This window comes from Dipodomys merriami, unplaced genomic scaffold, assembly GCF_024711535.1.
Source record: "Dipodomys merriami isolate MVZ:Mamm:240054 unplaced genomic scaffold, mDipMer1.0.p SCAF_20, whole genome shotgun sequence".
Classification (NCBI taxonomy): Eukaryota; Metazoa; Chordata; class Mammalia; order Rodentia; family Heteromyidae; genus Dipodomys; species Dipodomys merriami.
Genome location: NW_027203382.1, coordinates 22,284,904 through 22,305,358, shown reverse-complemented (window position 1 = coordinate 22,305,358; position 20,455 = coordinate 22,284,904). Strand labels below are relative to the sequence as shown.

General features: G+C 42.3%; 1 protein-coding gene across 2 annotated transcripts; it reads left to right on the top strand.

The window, feature by feature from the left end:
* The first annotated feature begins 1,384 nt into the window (after positions 1-1,384).
* LOC138832935 (betaine--homocysteine S-methyltransferase 1) lies at positions 1,385-20,020 on the top strand. 2 transcript variants are annotated; one of them, XM_070031205.1, is made up of 8 exons: positions 1,385-1,597; positions 5,239-5,371; positions 8,100-8,218; positions 8,883-9,074; positions 9,958-10,105; positions 15,367-15,549; positions 17,893-18,121; positions 19,265-20,020. In XM_070031205.1, the coding sequence occupies exons 1-8, from the start codon at positions 1,568-1,570 to the stop codon at positions 19,449-19,451; spliced, it is 1,221 nt and encodes a 406-aa protein (XP_069887306.1). In that variant the 5' UTR covers positions 1,385-1,567; the 3' UTR covers positions 19,452-20,020. The 2 variants fall into 2 exon arrangements, with proteins under 2 accessions (XP_069887306.1, XP_069887307.1); XM_070031206.1 differs by lacking the exon at positions 1,385-1,597 and adding an exon at positions 2,036-2,127.
* Positions 20,021-20,455: the final 435 nt, after the last annotated feature.

The following is a 20,455-nucleotide window of genomic DNA, read 5'->3' as shown; positions in this document are numbered from 1 at the left end:
GTTTGATCTAGATAGCTTGTATGCATATATGGAAAAGTCACAATGAAAACCTCCTTATACAACTAGTGTAAGGTAATAAAATACCATAAAAATCAGTATTGAGAAAAACATTTTAACTGTTTTTTTGTTATTGTTGTTGTTTTTTAAGTAAGACTGTAAGTGTGCTCAAGTGTCATAGAGCAGTAAAGGAGTAAGCATGAGACCCTGAGTACAACCCACAGTACTATAAAAAAAAAAGAACATTAAAAATATTTTGGGATGGGCTGGGAAGGTAGCTCAGTGGTAGAGCGCTTGCCTTGCATGCCTGAGGCCCTGGGTTCAATTCCTCAGCACCATATAAGCAAAAAGAAAAAAAGCCAGAAGTGGTGCTGTGGCTCAAGTGGTAGAGTGCTAGCCTTGAGCTGAAGAGCTGAGGGACAGCGCCCAGGCCCAGAGTTCAGGCCCATGACCGAACCCCAAAAAAAAAAATATTTTGGGATGGAGCTGGGAAGGTGGCTCAGTGGTAGAGTGCTTGTCTTGCATGAATGAGACTCTGGGTTCGATTCCTCAGCACCACATAAGCAAAAAAGCCAGAAGTGGCGCTGTGGCTCAAGTGGTAAATGCTAGCCTTGAGCTGAAGAGCTGAGGGGCACTGCCCAGGCCCAGAATTCAAACCCCACCACAGACAAAAAAAAGAAAATTAAAAAAAATTTTGGGAAATACTATAAAACATGGAGAATAACAAGCACTAATTCTACCACCAACAGATAGCTACTGTTAACATTTTCATTTCTTTTCGTTTCTAAGATCTATACATTTGCATATACAAAGTGTTCATGCTGAATTTTGAGGTCTTCAAAATATATTTCCATTTTTCTTATATAAATGACAATTGGCTTGTCCTTTTTAAATACTGCAAAAAATATTCCCTTTATGTTACTGTATTACTAGACATTGCAATGCATGTTTTCATATAAGGTAGAAATCATTTGGAAATCTCCGTAATTTCAGGGTTAGCATTGACTTCTTCTATAAATGCCATAGTTAAGTTCACATGGATGTCTGTCACTCAGTTCACACTTCAGGCTGAAATGAGTTCTTCCTCTCTCACTAATACCAAGTTCCCGGCTTTGGGCAAATATTTGAGTATTGAATGGAAACCTTAGGGGGCTCCTCTGGTGGCTTTCTTAGGTAAAGGTACATGCTCCTGGCCAAGAGAGCACTAGATCAAGGTCGGGGCCCTGCACTGGGCCAAAAGGGGACAGTGCATAGATCAGCGAGCAAATGCCAATTTCAATTTTTCCCCGTTATCTTCTTGGGCGGTGTTCCCACCCACTTGGGAAAACAATCTCCACATATCCTCAGCGGGTAGCTTCCTAATGATCACCGGGCTGAAATCACAGGCTGGTAGGCGGGTCCATGCCGGAGGCTCGTGTTGGACCAAGCCTGGGCTGGAAACCCACCCCACAGACGAGCCAGGCAGTATAAAGGGGCGAGGCAGGCTGGGGCTGCTGTAGCACAGCTTTACCAGAGGAAAGGCTCGCCTGCTCTGTCCACGGCTGCTGAGTGCCTGTCCCACATCACGAAGATGGCACCCGTCGGGAAAAAATCCAAGAAGGTGAGTGTCCTGGGAGCGCGAGGGTGCTCTGGGTCCCACTTGCCAGCCGGGTGCTAACCTCCTCAGGGAGTGCGGAAAGGCCCCCGCAGCCTGGCTGCAGACCAAGCGACCTCCTCCCCGCCGGCCTCAAAGCCCTCACTCCTCAACCCACGTCCAGGGAGGGCGTGCCCCTGGAGTTCCTCTCCCTCCTCTCCATCCCCAGCTGCACTCTGGACCAGAGTAAGCCCTGTGATCCTAGCCGCCTGTGCCCAAAGGCACCTCGAAGGGGCCTCCAAGCTCCAAGACTCCTCCAAAGTCCAGTGTCCCAAGACCAGATTACTCCTCAGAAATGCTACTCTAGACCCCCAGGTCCGATTTCCTGCCCTTGAAAGTGGCGCGGGTTGGTAGCCTGCAGGATGTAGGGGCTGGGCTCCAGGAGCGCGAGGACCCAGATAAGACCGTTTCCCATCGGTGCCAAGAAACAAGCGCGGCTGGTTCCCACTGTGCCCCCGCGGCTGCCGCACCAAGGCCAGACGTTGGTGGGGGTAATGGTAGGTTTCATCCACGATTTGTTTCAACAATCACAGAGAGAGAGAAAAAAAATCACCACACCAGCTTCAAAAGCAGTTTGAGAAGAACTGGGCAGAATGATTGAAGCTGTTGAGGAAAAGCTGCTGGTTAAAAATTGTTAAACCCCAAACCCAGCAGTTCTAGCTCCGGGCTAACAAGCCCATCACTTCACTTTTCCCAGTGCTTTCTGGGAGGGGCTGACCAGCATCTCCTATACCTGGTGGGAAGGGAGAGAAGGATGGAGGGGGAACAAAATGTACTTGGACCCTTTGCTACCACCACGACCAGCCACACACCTGGCACTAGGAGATAAGTAAGAGGCAGCAATGGTCCAGGCCAGCTGTTAACCCTTGATTTGTGAGGCACAGGAGGGCAGCCGAGCCCTGATGGGGTGCCCACTTTTTAAAGGAACCACCAACAAATCAAAAGGTCCTCTGCACAGGAATAAAAGGTGAATTCGATTAAATATTTCCAAGGCCATACCCTGATGCTGAATGACAAATTACAGGCTGTTATCAGTTGAAATAAGTTGAGAAGTACTTCCAGCCCCCACACATTTACTAAGTGAATAGCCCATGTGGACTAGAATTCCTACAGAGATTCAATTAATTGTTTTTCTTGGTCTGGCCCCGTTCATATAGCCATGGATTCTATCCCTTTCCCTCAAGATGCAAATTCAAATTTTTCGCCATTTTAAAGAATGGTCTCTAAAGAATCATCTAAGCAACAGGGGTCTCCAATAGAGTAAAGTGTTGCCCTCATTCCCCCATCAGTGATAAAATGTGGACAGTAATTTGTTTGCATATATGAGTATCAAATATGTTGCAGAGCTAATACAAATTCATTATAAACAACTAGTAACACAAAGAACCATGCTCATCACATTTGCCATATGTTCTGCTAGTTACTGTCAAGGCACCTTTTTCAATAAAAATGGACTGATACACACACACACACACACACACATGCGCGTACACACACAACACACATGTAATACTTCTTCACAAAATAGTATCCATTTCATAGCACATTCCAGTATGTTCTTTGAATCGTCCCTCCTACTCTGCCACCAAACAGCACAAAAGCTGGTATAAAGTCATAGCTCACTGATGTGTTTTATGTTTAGGAAATAACTGCACTAGTAGAAATGTTTTTGTAGATAGATAGATAGATAGATAGATAGATAGATAGATAGATAGATAGATAGATAGATAGATTTTTCTTGCTAATTAGGTCACAGTGATCAAAGCTGCTGTTTTAAGACAAGCATTTAGATACATTGTAATCATGCCAAATGTTTGGGTTTCAAAAATCACATGTGGAGAATTCTGTATTTTTGTACTTGTTTGATAACCTATGGTCAACCATAGGTTTTAATTAAAGGTAATGTTTTAATTAAAAAGGTATTCAAGGGCTGGGAAGGTGGCTCAGTGGTAGAGCACTTGCCTTGCATGCCTAAGGCCGGTTCGATTCCTCAGCACCACATAAGCAAAAAGAAAAAAGCCAGAAGTGGCGCTGTGGCTCAAGTGGTAGAACGCTAGCCTTGAGCTGAAGAGCTGAGGGACAGTGCCCAGGCCCAGAGTTCAGGCCCCATGACTGGACCCTCAAAAAAATAAAATTAAAAATTAAAAAAATAAAAAGGTATTCAAAAGTAAATAGAATTATCCCCCACTAAGCTTCCTGCTCTAAGGTAAAAATGCCCCTGGTTTCCTCTCTCTGAGCATTTGCTGTCCAAAGGGCATGGAATGGAGCTGTGGAGGGGAAGACGATTGCAATGAGATTCTAAGAAAATGAAGAGGAATTGGGTGCACAATCTTATGAATGCCTCACACATTTATATAGGCCTTGTTATATCCACTTTAAAAATTTTTTGTCCACTTGTAGTAGCAATAAATGAGACAGAGTGAATACATTCCAAACTCGTCTTTAGAGTTTACAGTTTTCTCAGGGTTATCTCACTCTCCCCCTCAATTCAATTTACAATCAAATCTAGGATAGCATTTAAGGACAAAAGAGTCTGGAAGACTTTGTATAAATTACTCAGGGACTCTGGGCTTTAATTTCTCATTTATAAAACCAGAAACAGCAACCTAAATTGAAGGTAGGGTATCTTTTATTTAAAGTCTGAGTCTCCAAAACTGCAAAAATATTCAGTTACACTAGTAAATTACTTTCTAGTCTATAAAGCCCTTTAAAAATATCAATTCAAAATTCATTTCTTAAACATTAAAGTCGGGGTGATTCTTGAAGTTTTGTAAATGGAATAGGTGTGAAGAATGGGCTAGAAACCATTTCATAAATGTTTTACTCATCTTTTTCCCTGTTCTTGGTGTAGTGCAGGACATAAATCATCTCAGTCTCCAGGATGGATAGCAAAGCTGCTACTGTGAAAAATGATCTTTAATGCCAGAGAGAAAAGTCCTTTAAATGGTTTAGTCACCTATGTTAGAATCTTCTTCCTTCTGTTTGTGCCAAGTGTCTTGTTTTCCGTCTTTGAAATGTGTACAGTATTACCTCTTTAATCCTCTAGTTTATTGATTGAACAGGACCACTAGCAGTTGCCATTTAACAACATGCACATCAGGGCTGTGGATTGGCATGGTTCACTTGTAGAGCACTTGCCTAGCATGCATAAGGCCCTGGTTTTATCCCCAACACATACAAAGAGAGGAGAAGAGAGAGAGAGAGAGAGAAAGAGAGCTCCTGATTAGGGTGACTACAGTTGACAACAACCTTATATGTAAACATTTAAAAGAATGTACATTTGGAGGTGTGGAGGAGGTATGCTGAGGATCAAACCAGGGGCCTGGGCAAGCTAGGCAAATGATCTACCACTGAGTTATACCCTCCTCCCCCATCTGAATATACATGCATGTGTTCTGAAAGACACCACCCCACACAGCACATACACATGAATACACACATTTCCACTCTATGAGTATTCTGCCATAAATTTGTGTATAAAATATTTGATGTATTTTTTCCTGAGAATTTTAAAGAAACTATACTTCTCAAGGATGTTTAGCAAAAGCATTCAAATACAAAATTGCTTTAAAAATAAACTCCTTTCTCACCCTCATCTGTAATTTCAGGGCATCCTAGAACGCTTAAATGCAGGAGAAGTTGTGATTGGAGATGGAGGGTTTGTCTTTGCACTGGAGAAGAGGGGCTATGTAAAGGCTGGACCCTGGACCCCAGAAGCTGCTGTGGAGCACCCTGAGGCAGGTTGGTACATAGCTTTATTCTAAATTCTCAGAATGGACCTTCAATTGACCCAAGTTCATGGGCAAAACCAAAACAGATACATAAATGCAATACTTTGCAGAAACTTGTTCTTGATTGCTGGGCCCTGCTAGGTTAAGTCCAGATACATTTACACATGTTCTAGCACCCTGGCTCTCCCTGCTGTTGATAGCTACAGACCTCCAATCCCTGCCTCTCACTCTATATGAGTTTAGAGCTAGCTGACTATCCTACCTCACCAGTCTACCCAACTTTAATATCCATATAGATGATGCAGCAATTTTCCTGGTAGTCCGTCAATTTCCTCCCCACCCCCAACTAGCCACATACTCGTAGGCTTTACCATCACCGAGAGCTGCCCACCTCTGAAATCTCAATTCCAAGCACCCCACTCCCTCACCATCACCACCTTATCTTTGTCTTTGCTAGGCCAGTATTATGCTCCATTCTCCCTTTAAAAAAGCTTGTTTTTATTACTTGGTCAGGTGTGTCCAGCTTACTTTGGGCTTATGTGTGTTTAATATTTGCTTTTTCTTCTGAAAGTTGCATGCTTTTCAAGAATTAATAGAAACTCCATGATGCCAAATCTTTCAGCTTAATCCTTTCAGCCAGGGACTGAAGTCTTCTATGATATTTGGCTCTGCCAGCACCCAGCTCAATCTGGGCTCTGTTGGAAGCATTTTATATAATTGGTGCCTGAAGCCTGACTTTTTAGTGCCAGAGACAGCAATAAAGAAAAAGATACGTTGCAGGTCCACAATCCTTTATCCAAACTATTTTGGGATCAAACATGGTTTAGAATCTAGAAGTTTGGGATTTTAGAAAATTAGTACAGTATATATACTGCATATTACAAAACATTCCTATTGGCCTAAAGCACATGCGTGAACACGTGAACACACACACACATACACACACACACACACCAAGAAATCAAATACATATATACTTTTTGTATCAGCACATGTGACTACCATATCAATGGGCATGCACTTATAAACACCTTTGTGTTAGTACAGGCACAGTTTGCTCCCAAATGTCTTAGATGTTATTCTACTCAAGAAATGCTGCATTGGGGGGCTGGGAAGGTGGCTCAGTGGTAGAGCGCTTGCCTTGCATGCCTGAGGCCGTGGGTTCGATTCCTCAGCACCACATAAGCAAAAAGAAAAAAGCTGGAAGTGGCGCTGTGGCTCAAGTGGTAGAGCGCTAGCCTTGAGCTGAAGAACTAAGGGACAGCGCCCAGGCCCAGAGTTCAGGCCCCATGACCGGACCCAAAAAAAAAAAAAAAATGCTACATTGGGCTGGGAAGGTGGCTCAGTGGTAGAGCGCTTGCCTTGCATGTATGAGGCCCTGGATTCAATTTCTCAGCATCACAGAAGCAGAAAAATAAAGCAGGAAGTGGCGCTGTGGCTCAAGTAGTAGAGAGCTAGCCTTGAGCTGAAGAGCTGAGGGACAGCACCCAGGCCCAGAGTTCAGGCCCCACGACTGAACCCCCTCCCCCCAAAAAAGAAATGCTGCATAATTTTATCTGATCCTATAGATTTTGGAATTACAAAAACTTGCATTTCTTGCTGGGTGTGGTGGCACATATCTGTGATGTGACAGACAGAATCCAGGCAGAGTGAGACCCTGTCTCATAAAATCAAGGACTAGAGACATAGTTCAGCAGTGCAGTGCTTGCTTAGTATATACAAGGCCCTGGAGTTCCTTTCCCAGTATTCTCCCCTCAAAAGAAGCAGCAGCCTGGAGGGATAAACAAATCTATTCAGAATAGCTGTCATCAACTGTTTGGCACCATTGTCCTTTGGAAAAATCTGATGACAATATAGTCCTACTGCACTGCAAAATGCACTTATGTACAAACTATTTGCACATTTTTGTGGGATGATTTCACGAGATCTCTTGAATTCTACCTTCAGAACAAGTGGGTGGGTGGGCTTACACTCAGGAATCCTATGACCCTGTCACCCCATGTAAGACCTCTCCATACCCACAGCTAGACAGGGATTTCCTCTAAAATGTTTTTATAAAACAAGCTTGAAGCTTGTGATTTAAGGCATACTTTCAAGTTCCAGTCCCACTGAAAGCTAAATTTTCCTTATTTTACAAAAATCATAGGAAAAACCTGGCTTGTCTCAGCCTGTTTGTCAGTCCTCTTAAATGCCCAATTTGTTCCTGCCTTCCGATCTTTGTTCAAGTTGTTCCCTCTGCAGAGAATGCCCTTACCACTTTCCATGGTTGGTAAGAATACTGCATTCCCCAAAGTACAGCTCAGATGACACCTTCTCTGTGGGACCTTTACCCCATAGCTCTTTACTCCATGGAAACTCTTTCTACTCCTCCATTGTCCATCCACAGTCAGTTATTCTTGAATGGTTCATAGAGTTTTTTGAAGACAGGACAGTAGGCTCTTCTTCCTTGAGTGCCATACACACAGAAAGCCAGTGCATGATGAATGAGTTAACACTAGACACAGTAGATACCAAATATCTATAAGAGTAAATGCAGGACCATGAGCCTCCAGCTTCAGCTACCCATCCACCAAGTCATGGCAGGTTCGCAGGAGGTGCACACCTCTCTCTTGCTAACCCCTAAGATGTCCAAAATGCCACACAACAAAAAGTATGTCTATTTATATGAGTCTTTTGAAAATACCATGGATTAATACATGGACAGAAATGACAGCTTTTCCCCCCACGCAATCTCCCAGTTCGCCAGCTTCACCGAGAGTTTCTCAGAGCCGGGTCAAATGTCATGCAGACCTTCACCTTCTACGCCAGTGAAGACAAGCTGGAAAACAGAGGAAACTATGTTGCAGAGAAGATATCAGTGAGTGGTGCCTACCCTGACCGCATACACATTCTCTCCACCACCCAAATCTTCACAGGGAGACACAACAATCTCTTCTGAGTTTTGTGTCTACTACTATGAAAATGAAGGGTAGTGAATAACACTCATGTTTTATCTAGAATTTCTCAAGTGAACAGAAAAGCATTTAATGAAGCAGATTAGAGAGAGCTACTTAATGATTAATCATCCTGCTAGTCTCTTGATTAAGTTGCTAAGTGGACATCTCTACAAATCTGCACTTTTTAATGTGCACAGTGTTGGGAAAGATCACAGGCTCAAGCAGTCCAGAAACTAATGGAATAGTGCCTGAATCAGCTACAATCATAACTTGTGTTGTTGAGCAAACCATTTTTCCCAGCATAGTTTCATCTCTACAATAAAACAGGGAGATCTAAAATTCCATGAGTCTAATTAGTGTTGTTGTTTGAGGATAAAACTTCTTTGTTGTTATTTTGTTTTTGTTTTGCCCCACAACTGATAAAAAAAAAAGCATGTATTAATTATACAACAGGGTTTCATTGTGATATTTTCATACATTTTACCCTCTTAAGCCTTTGCTGTAATTCCATACCCTCATGGGGGTTTAACCAATGATAGTTTTCAATTTCAAGTGCAAATACAGATGTATTGTCACCCATTCTAGGGGCAGAAAGTCAACGAAGCTGCTTGTGACATTGCCCGGCAAGTGGCTGATGAGGGAGATGCTTTGGTGGCAGGAGGTGTGAGTCAGACACCTTCGTATCTTAGCTGTAAGAGTGAAACTGAAGTTAAGAAAATATTTGCCCAGCAGTTAGAGGTGTTCATGAAGAAGAACGTGGACTTCCTCATTGCAGAGGTAAGCACTGGTGATCCAAGATCAGATAAATAAAGTGCACTTTGCTGGCCTATTGATCTCACGCTGTCCATGTGGAGTCCAGAGCCAATAAAGACTAGTATTTAGTTTTTGGAATCTTTATTTTTTTTTCAGTCAGGGCTTGAACTCAGGACCTGAGCTTTTTTGCTCAAGGTTAGCACTCTACCACTTTGATCCACAGCTCCACTTCCATTTTTCGGCTTATTAATTGGAAAGTCTCACAGACTTTCCTGCCAAAGATGGCTTTGAACTATGATCCTCAAGTCATCCTGAGTAGCACCAGTGCCCAGCAGAATCTTTTTACAGTATAATTTTCTGCTAACTTTGATTCAGTGAATGTTATAGTAGGGGGGGTTGTTGTTGTTGTTTTTTTATTTTTAAGAGAGTCTCATTAAGTAGCCCAAGCAGTCTCAAACTTGCAATCTTCCTGCTTCAGCCTCTCAGGTGCTACGATTATGGGAGTATGCTAACCCACCTGGTTTCTAATATATAGTTTTTCTTTTCAAATCTTATGACCGTAATTCACACTAAGTAATTACAATTCCATTTTATTCTGTTAAAAAAAGAACTTAGTGGCTGGGAAGGTGGCTCAGTGATAGGCCTTGCATGCCTGAGGCCCTGGGTTCGATTCTTTAGCATCACACAAGAAAAAAGCCGGAAGTGGCGCTGTGGCTCAAGTGGTAGAGTGCTAGCCTTGAGCTGAATAGCTGAGGGACAGCACCCAGGCCCAGAGTTCAGGCCCCATGACCGGACCCAAAAATAATAATAATAATAATAAAAAGAACTTAGTGAGCAATAGTTAACAATAAAGTAAGTGTTCATATTGTTTTGTGGTTAACAGTATCATAACCTTAACTGATTTCAGTATTTTGAACACGTGGAAGAAGCTGTGTGGGCAGTGGAGGCCTTGAAAGTATCTGGCAAACCAGTGGCTGCTACCATGTGCATTGGCCCAGAAGGAGACCTGCATGGTGTGACCCCTGGCGAGTGTGCAGTGCGTTTGGTGAAAGCAGGTAAGTTGTTGGCAATTAATAAGTCTCTTAAAATAGCATCCAAAAACACACATCCCTGCCAGAATCCACATGTACTCCTTGGCATACACCAAGGAGATATATGGCAACTATGAATTGATATGATTTTTAAGAAAAATCACACACACACAGACACACACACACACACCTTTTGGAGGGAGGCTACTAGACCTTGCTAGAAACCTTAGCACATAGAAATGAGAAGAGTACTTTGATACATCAAGAGAATCATTAGGATCAAGTACGTTTTATTTTAAACTTGTCTCAAGTACAGGCTCTTAAACAGTAATAACTTGAAAAGTACTTGCCTTCTATACCCAAATTTTTCCAGTTTCATAAGTTATAAGCATGTTTTTCTCTTTATAATTGGTGTAATGAATCAAAAAACAAAACTTTTTTATATGAAATATTGACCACCTAATATATCTTTTTATACAATTTCCTAGCAATGGGTGTTTTTTCAATTATAGGAACTGTTTTCAAAACTGCCTTATTTTAAAGTCAAGAGTGATTCCTCCCTCCTGGGAGGAACCCAGATCACTATGAAATGGAGAAAATTTGAATGGTGATTTGTTTAATATCTGATTCTTCACTCAATACTTGCTTTTTTCATAAAAATCCTTTCATGCTTCTCATCAACAATAACAGATATTTATATTTAGGAATGAAATTGTATAATTCTCATTAGGACTGGGAAATATAAAATAGGACCGATGAGGAGCAAGTTAATTGTTTTCAAAAAAACTGCCAGGAGGACTTCACAGGGCTTGGGGAATGGGCCCGGATGCTGACCTGCATCTATCTTGTCCTTCCATCATCATTGTGTTCAGATGCACTTCATGTTTTATACCACCACCCACCCTTATGTCCTTCATGGCCTTTCTCATCTTGTCTTTAATGTCTGGCCCCCTTACTAGGTTATTAAATCCACAAAGGCAGAGACCATGTCTGTTTGGTTCAGCACTGAGTGCCCTGTATCTAATGAATAAGACAGTTATGCTTAAATATTTATCTAATAAATCTCATCCATCTTTCGATATTCAGTTTAAATTTTATACTTGTTTCTCTCTTGTCTTTCTCTCTCTCTCTCTTTTGTTGGTCATGGGGCCTGAACTCTGGGCCTGGGCACTGTCCCTGAGCTCTTCAGCTCAAGGCTAGAGCTCTACCACTTGAGCCACAGCGCCACTTTTGGCTTTTTTTTTTTGCTTATGTGGTGCTGAGGAATTGAACCCAGGGCCTCACACATGCAAGGCAAGCGCTCTTCCACTGAGCCACCTTCCCAGCCCTAAATTCTATACTTGTTGACGCTTCTATGGTCATCTCTACCCCAAGTGATCACAGCCCATCTCAGTAATGACAACACATTTTACTTAATCTCTTCTGTTAACATCATATTCATAACATTTATTAGCTATGCCAAGGCTCCAAATTCAGGCCCCACACTACCAGAACCAACAAGAAACAAAACACAAAGGGCAAGTTATGGGAATCTTTACCTCCCATTTCCTGCATGGAGAGCAGGAAATGTTTCTGTTTTTCTATTTCTCCCTACTATAACCTGGTTATACTAAAATAAATCCTTGCTAAAACTTTAAAAATCAGGTGCCAGTGACTCACTCCTATAATTCCCTACTCAAGAGGCTGATATCAGAAAATTGTGGTTCAAATTCAGCCCAGACAGAGAAGTCCATGAGACTCTTATCTCCAATTAAATACCAAAGTCCAGAAATGGAGCTATAGCTCAAGTGGTAAAGCACTAGCCTTGAGCACAAAAGTTGAGGGATAGTATCCAGGCCCTGAGTTCAGGATTGGCACAAAAAAAATTTAATCAAGTTGTACATGGATCTTTACTGTATAAATTATCAGAGGCTGGGCACCAGTAGCTCACACTTATAATCCTAGCTACTCAGGAGGCTGTGATCTGAGGATCATTGTTCAAATCCAGACTGGACAGGAAACTCCATGAGACTCTTATCTCTAATAAACTACCCAAAAAAAGCCAAAAGTGGTTCTGTGGCTCAAGTGGTAGAGTGCTCTCCTTGAGCAAAATGAAGCTCAGGGACAGCACCCAGGTCCACAGTTCAAGCCCCAGCAAAAGAAAAAAGAAAAAGAAAAAGAAAGAAAGAGAGAAAAGAAAGAAATTATCAGAATCTTTGATACATTTGTATATATTGTCATTCTCCAAGAAGGAGATATAGTGAAGAGCTGCAGCCTGACCTATTTTAGTCTATTGCCATAGACAAAAATTTTGGGAATCTCTGTACTAAATTACAAAATCTTTGATGTCATAGGCAATGTCCTATATGTATATTTCCCCATAACCTTTGTTTTGCCAGTTCTGGGACTTGAACTCAGGGCCTGGGCACTGTCCCTGAGCTTCTTTTGCTCAATGATGGTACTCTACCACTTGAGCCACAGAGCCACTTCGGGCTTTTTCTGTTTATGTGGTACTGGAAAATCAAACCCAGGGCTTCATGCATGCTAGGCAAGTACTCTATCACTAAGGCATATTCCCACTCACCCCCATAAACTTTTATAAAGAACCACACACTAGATAAACACCCCAAAATAGCCACTGTATCACTAATTCGTTCATGCAATGAAGTTAAAGAAAGAGAAACCTTGGTAGTCCAATATTAAAAATAAAAATAAATAGTCACAGCCCAAGTGAAGATATTAAGTATGCTGTTGATTGTTCAAGTTTGGAACTCAATGAAAAGGTCCAGGATAAAGAGAGAAATACAGGAGAGATGTGGGTATATATGGTACTGAAACTCTGGGCTAAAAAAAGGAGGTATAAATGGAGAAGAGAAGCAGACTGGGGGGGGGAGGGATCATGGAATTCTACAGGCTTAAAAAGGAATTAGTACAATAAAAAATGCAGCCAGGGAGGTTGGAGCACCACTCAGAGTGTGATCCGAGGAGTGAGGAGGAGGGTCAGTGGAAGTTGAGTCACACATAGTGGATCAGGACCGAAAGCCCTATGAGTGATGACAGATTCTACTGCTGAGAAGTGATGGAGAATGAAGCCTACTTGGAACAGGAATGAGGTGCAGACAGCAGGCCCAGCCCATTGAGGCCCACCATATCACCTGCCGCGAAACACTACATGCTTCTGGGGTTTGGATATTGGTATCAATTTCACTACATCCAACAAGACTCTTTTTGTTTTGTTTTGTTTTTGTTTTTTGGGGTCTGGTCTTGGGGCCTGAACTCTGGGCCTGGGTGCTGTCCCTCAGCTCTTCAGCTCAAGGCTAGCACTCTACCACTTGAGCCACAGTGCCACTTCCGGCTTTTTTCTTTTTGCTTATGTGGTGTTGAATCGAACCCAGGGCCTCAGGCATGCAAGGCAAGCACTCTACCACTGAGCCACCTTCCCAGCCCCCAAGACTCTTGTCTGTCATTATTCTTGGTCTATCTGTGTAGGAATAACATCTTGCATCATCCAAAAGAAGTCCTTTTTGGAGGTAGAAACATCCCAGAAGTCCTTCAACAGATGAATGCTAAACAAAACATGGTATATCCATGCAATGGAATACTCTTTAATCATGAACAAGACTACTGCTGGAGTATATTTTATACAAGGATAAACTTTAGAAACATCATGACAAGTTAAATAAGCCATTCACAAAAGAACAAATATTATATGAGTTCACATACATATTTAGAATGGGCAGTCCTATTCTTACCAGATTAGTGATTACCAGAAAGCAAGGACAAAGGGGGAAACCGGGAGTTTTTTCTTAAGGAGTATAGATTTCTCTCTTTGAGGCAATGAAAGGCTTTGAAAGTAGTGACGATGGCTACAAAGTGTTGTGTATATGGTTAACATCATTGAGCTGTATATTTAAAATTATTTAAATGGCCAATTTTATGATTATATACTTTATCAAAAATGTAAAAGCCCCCAAATAGTAAAGACTCTACTTGGAAATTCTTTACATTGCAAGAGGATGGAATAATGTATGTTGTCTCTTACTTCCTCTAGAGGAGAAAATTTCCAAAATCATGTCTAGTAATTGCTGATAAATTATCCTTGGTCCAGATATAAGTAAACATACAAAGGAAGTTTTCAAAATAAACTTCTATGCTGGGTGCCAGTGGCTACTCAGGAGGCTGAGATCTGAGGATCACGGTTCAAAGCAGGCCTGAACAGGAAAGTCTGTGAGACTCTTATTTCCAGTTAACCACCAGAAACTGGAAATGGTGCTGTGGTTCAAGTGGTAGAGCACTAGCCTTGAGCTGAAAAGCTCAGGGACAATGCCCAGGCCCAGAGTTCAAGCCCCACAACCGACAAAAGAAAAAAAAATCCTTTAAAACACAGTTTTATTCTCATTTAATCAAATTTAACAGGAACCAAACAAGGAGGCTCTGAACTATTCAGAAGGCCTGGGCAGAAAAATCCACAAGCCTCTTATCTCCAATGAACCATAATAAGCTGGAAGCTGAAGTGTGGCTCAAGAGGTAGAGCAAAAAAGCTAAGGGACAGTGCCTAGGCCCTGAGTTCAAGTCCCAGTTCCAGCATGCGTGCACATGTGTGCATGTAGAAGAAAGCTGTAGGAAGATAACTCCATGTAGTTGTAAGTCTTGGGAGCAGGGAGAGGAACAGTAATCGAGAAACTTGTCCAAATGATTGATAGGATGTCACACATATTGGTTAGCTCAAGTCAAAAGATTTTTGAGGTGGCTTTTTTTTCCCAAATCACTGGTCCTAGACACAAAATTCTTCCTAGACAACAGATTTCTCAAAAACTTCCACCTAAATTACTTTCTGCTGTTATGACCAAGAAGCCTAATGAAATTACTAGACAGGCATGTTGAGAAGGAACATTTATTTATGCCTCTAATGAGCAGCACTATGGTAAACACAGGTACCATCTAGCAGCGTGGGATGTTGAAAAATTACTGTGCTTGCAATCTAATGTCAAACACTGAAAAACTGCTAAAATTTGAAACAAAAAAAAACCCCACCTCTAATAATGAATTTTTTGGATAAAAAGATGGACAACCAAATGTGCTTAAGTGACACTTCAATTATACCAGAGTCTCCCAAGCACTTTTCTCAGAAAGTACTTCCTGCTGGCTAGCCATCATTCTTGCTCACTGGTGAGACGGGTTTGTGGGGAGGACCAAATGGTATGTCTCAGATTCATCCCAATAAAAGCTTCTCTATGGAGAGAGGAGCATGGGACCTGCTGGAATGGGGTACATCCTTAAAGCTAACCTGTTCTCCACACTTGCAGGAGCCTCCATTGTTGGGGTGAACTGCCACTTCGACCCCACGATTAGTTTACAGACAGTGAAGCTCATGAAAGAGGGCTTGGAGGCCGCCCGGTTGAAAGCTTACCTGATGAGCCAGCCCTTGGCCTACCATACCCCTGATTGCGGCAAACAGGGATTTATTGATCTCCCAGAATTTCCCTTTGGTAAGATGAACATTTTTATAAGTTGTCTAAATACCTTTGTTTGATAAATTTCAAGTCAATCTATAACCAAGAGCTTTTGTCATAGCAAAGATGGTGACTGGACCAGGTATGGTGGAATACAACTGTAACCCAAGAGATCAGGAAAAACAAAAAACAAGACTCCATCTCAACAAACAGTTATGGTAGTATACACATAATCCTAGCCACATTGGTAGAAGGATCATGGTTCTATGCCAGACTCAGACAGAAAAAAAGAAAGAGAGAGAAAGAGAAAGAGAGAGAGGAAAGAAAGAAAGAGAGAAAAAGAAGAGAGAGAGAAAGAAAAGAAAGAGAGGGAGGAAAGAGGGAGGAAGTAAAGAAGGGAGGGAGGGAGGAAGGAAGGAAGGAAGGAAGGAGCTAGGAATGTAGCTTAGCAATAGAATGCTTGACTAGCATTCATGAAGCCCTGAGTTCAATTCCCCAGTACCACATACACAGAAAAAGCCGGAAGTGGCATTGTGGCTCAAGTAGTAGAGTGCTAGCCTTGAGAAAAAGAAGCTCAAGGACAGTGCCCAAACCTTGAGTTCAAACGCCAGGACTAGCCAAAAAAAAAAAAGAAGAAGAAGAAGAAGAAAGAAAGAGGAGAGAGAGAGAGAGAGAGAGAGAGAGAGAGAGAGAGAGAGAGAGAGAGAGAGAGAGAGAGAGAAAGAAAGAAAGAAGAAAAGAAAAGAAAGAGAGGAGGGAGGGAGGGAAGGAAGGAAGGAAGGAACGAAGGAACGAAGGAACGAAGGAACGAAGGAAGAAAGGAAGGAAGGGAGGGAGGGGAGAGGGAGAGAGGGAAAGAAGGAAGGAAATTGATTGAAAGGCCACATCTAAAAAATAACTAGATAGTAGCCAGGTGCCAGTGGCTCATACCTGTAATCCTAGCTACTCAGGAGGATGAGATCTGAGGATCAAGGTTCAAAGCCAGATCGGGCAGGAAATCCATGAGACTCTTATCTCTGATTAACCACCAGGAAACCAGAAGTGGCGCTGTGGCTCAAGTGGTAGAGTGCTCACCTTGAGCTAAAGAGAGCAGGGACAGCACCCATGCCTGCTTATTAAGCTGAAGTTCTGAGTCAAAGTCCAGTACTTCCCCTCCAAAGAAAGAAAAGGGCTGCACAGTCTGATCTCTTTTCCTCTAGTTCTCCCAACAGCTCAAATTCTTTTGATATTAAAGAGTAGGAGAAGGATGAAAAACAAGACAAGACAAGACAAGCCAACTCTCTCCCCAAAATGTAATAACTAAGCAAAACTGCTCTGAGGTCAGTGATAAAAGTTGCCCTCCAAGCCGGGGATCAGTAGCAAGTTGGTTGTGGTTTTAATTCTGTTGTTACCGTGTACAACTTCATTCAAGAAGTTCTTAAACTTCTCTAAATCTTCATTTTCTCATCAGAAATATAAATTTAAAACTATGATCTTCAAAGATCATTTCCTTCCTTCAAACATGCCTCAGATACTCCAAAGCCTTTGGGCTGGGCTGGGTTGCTGTACAACAGATGTTGATGAGACAAAGCAGATTGGGGTAAAGGAATTGTTGGCCAAGGAAGGCAGGGAAAAGGGGTTCAGTCCACCTTGATTAACAAAGCCATCAAGATGGCAGGGCAGGGCAGGGCAAGGCAGGGCCAGCCCCGCAGCCTACTGTAAAGTCCTTAGACTCTATCCTCTGTTCTCTGTGGGTGCCCAGAGACCTAAGATGAAGACTTACCAGAACCAGAGAGGAAGGTTGATAAGTCATTTGTTACTGTTTCTGTGTAATATGTTACTGTAAAACTTAGTGGCTCTAAAATGCAAGTGTTAATTCCTTGCTGTTTCTGTGGGTCAGGAATTCAAGAACAGGGACCTTTCCTTCAGGATCTCTTAAATGCCTGCAGTCCAGATGTTGGCTGGTACTGCTGGCAGCAGAGGGCCTGATGGAAGCTACAGATCTTCTTTCTAGCTTGTTTAGGTGATTCTTGGGAGTTGCTGTCACTGTCTTGCTGTCTGTTGACTAGAGAATTCAGTTCTCAGCTCATGGGAATTTCCATGGTGATGCTTAAGTGTTCTTAAAACATGGCGGCTGGCTTCCCCAAGGGTGAGTGCCCCAAGAAAAAGCAAAGCAGAAGCCATGTTTTCTATAACTGAGGCTCTAGAGTCATGGGCCATCCCCCTTGTCATGTATTTCTGGTTTCTCAGACCATCTTCGATAAGACTATCAGAGGAAAGGAATCATTGAGAACCATCCAGAAGGCTGGCTACCAACCACACAATGTAAAATAAGATGTGTAAACACAAAGTACTTAATAGTTTTTAAGAAAAATTCAAATATGATGCCATTTATTACAGGACTGGAACCCAGAGTTGCCACCAGATGGGATATTCAAAAATATGCCCGAGAGGCCTACAACCTGGGGGTCAGGTACATTGGTGGGTGCTGTGGATTTGAGCCCTACCACATCAGAGCAATTGCAGAGGAGCTGGCCCCAGAGCGTGGGTTTTTGCCACCAGCTTCAGAAAAACACGGTAGCTGGGGAAGTGGTTTGGACATGCACACCAAACCCTGGATTAGAGCAAGGTAAGTATTTCAGCTACACTTCCTGACCCAAACTTGCGCAGATGTCCAAGGGAGGCCACTGAAAAACAGGAAGGAACTATCTGGCTCTATGAAGATAAAGAGTTAGGCAACCTCTTTAAATTCTCCCACAGAGGTTTTTATTTTTTAAAAAAAATCCTATGGTTTATTTCTGGAGAAGGCTTTAGGAATATAAAATGTAAATCATTTAAGTGGTGATGAAATGTGACCACCACAGTGTACACAGTGTAAAGCAACATCCATGCTAACATTGACTTGTAGTGATTGTTTGAAGTATAATTTTATAATATTCTTTAAGAGTCTGTTTTGTGTCACATTTTCAGAGCTGAGAATGCAAAGGTAGATACGAAAGGCAAGGTCATTACCCTCAGAACTTACATTCCAGTGGTAGAGATGAACACATTTCATATCTTGCCCTTTGCTAGGGACTAGGAATACTAAAGAAATGTGTAGTTTCTGACTTAGAGACTGCTGACTACTGGGGAAAAGAAAACCAGTGGAACTGTTTTATTAGCAGTATAGATGTGGGAAAAAAAAGCTACATAAGAACCACTATCTGCCTAATATAAAAATAGAAGAGGCTGGGAATGTGGCTTAGTGGTAGAGTGCTTGCCTCGCATGCATGAAGCCCTGGGTTTGATTCCTCAGTACCACACGAACAGAAAAGGCCAAAAGTGGCTCTGTGGCTCAAGTGGTAGAGTACTAACCTTAAGCAAAAGAAGCTCAGAGACAGTGCCCTGGACCTGAGTTCAAGTCCCAGGACTGGCACAAAAAGGAAAAAAAAGAAATATAGAAGAAGAGGTTGGGGAGAGGCAGATTTGAAGGATTCCATCAGCTAGAAGATGAAAGTTATAGAGGGATCAGAGTCATTTCATAAAGTAGACATTAATTGGATACAAACTATCTACCTGACACAGTTGCTTATATATAGTAGAGCCCTACAGAACCTAGGGGTGGATACATCTTTGGATGCATACCAATGTGCCTTCTTTGAGACATTGAGAGTCCAAAGATGGCTGTATTCAAGGCAGTGGCTAAAGTGTGAAGCCTGGGGGAGGAGTCTGATGCTGGGGGAGGAGCCTGATGCTGGGGGACACCATGACATTGTATGTTCTGTTCACTCAGGGCCCGGAAGGAGTACTGGCAGAACCTTCGGATAGCCTCTGGCAGGCCCTACAACCCTTCCATGTCAAAGCCAGATGCCTGGGGAGTGACCAAAGGGACAGCAGAGCTGATGCAACAAAAGGAAGCCACAACAGAGCAGCAGCTGAAAGAGCTCTTTGAGAAACAAAAATTCAAATCAGCACAGTAGCCAAAACACAACTAGTTTTGGTCATATCCACTATGTTTGGGCCACAATAGTCAGAAATAAGGAAAAGATGATTAAAATGTAATGCTTGTGTTGACACAAGCTGACTCACAGCTGACACACAGAATTGGTATTAGCAGAAGAAAACAGAATTACAAACAGCATTTGACAAATCTAAAAGTATGTGTTAGAAGTTTCCTTAGAAACCACAGCAGGAAAGCATACATTAAGTCTTACAGAGTTTCCTAAGTGACCATCAAATGTAAGGCATGGCAGAAGTCACTGCAGGAAGGGAAACATGATTCAAACAGTAATCTTACTTCACGAAGTTACATGCAAGGAGGATGAGGCTCAAACTGTCATAAATGACACAGCAACCTGCTGGGAATAGATAAGGCATCATAGGAAATGGCTTCCAAAGCTCTTTTGAACATGGCCCCTAGCAAGAAACAATTTATGTAATGGCCCAGTGGAACATGTAACACATTGCCTCTGAAACAAAATGTGTGATTCATTCTGGTATTTTCTATTCCTTTCCATCCTATTTCATTAATAAAACATGCTGATTAAGACCCTTCAAATTGATTATTATGGCACTAATAGCTAATTGGGGTTGGTTTTTTTTTTAATAGTGCTGGGACTGATGCTAGGGCCTTGTGCATGCTGGGTAAGCACCCTACCACTGTGCTATATCTCTAGAGCCCATTGATGGTTTTGACCTGCAATTTGCAAAATACTGCTGTTGGACAATTCAGATATGGGATCTTCCAGGGTATGGTTATAAGAAAGTCATATGAGACTTGCCATAAATATCTATAGTTCAGAGTCCTGGGGGTGCCAGTGTTCTCTCCATTTCCTGACTTACTCCTACTGCTAAGCAGTGTAAAGAGGAAAGAGTAGCCCTCGTGCTGCTCAAAACTGGGCCTTCAAATGCGGTGAGCCTGGCTTATACTATAGTTTTCAGAAAAGTATACGTGTGTGTGTGTGTGTGTGTGTGTGTGTGTGTG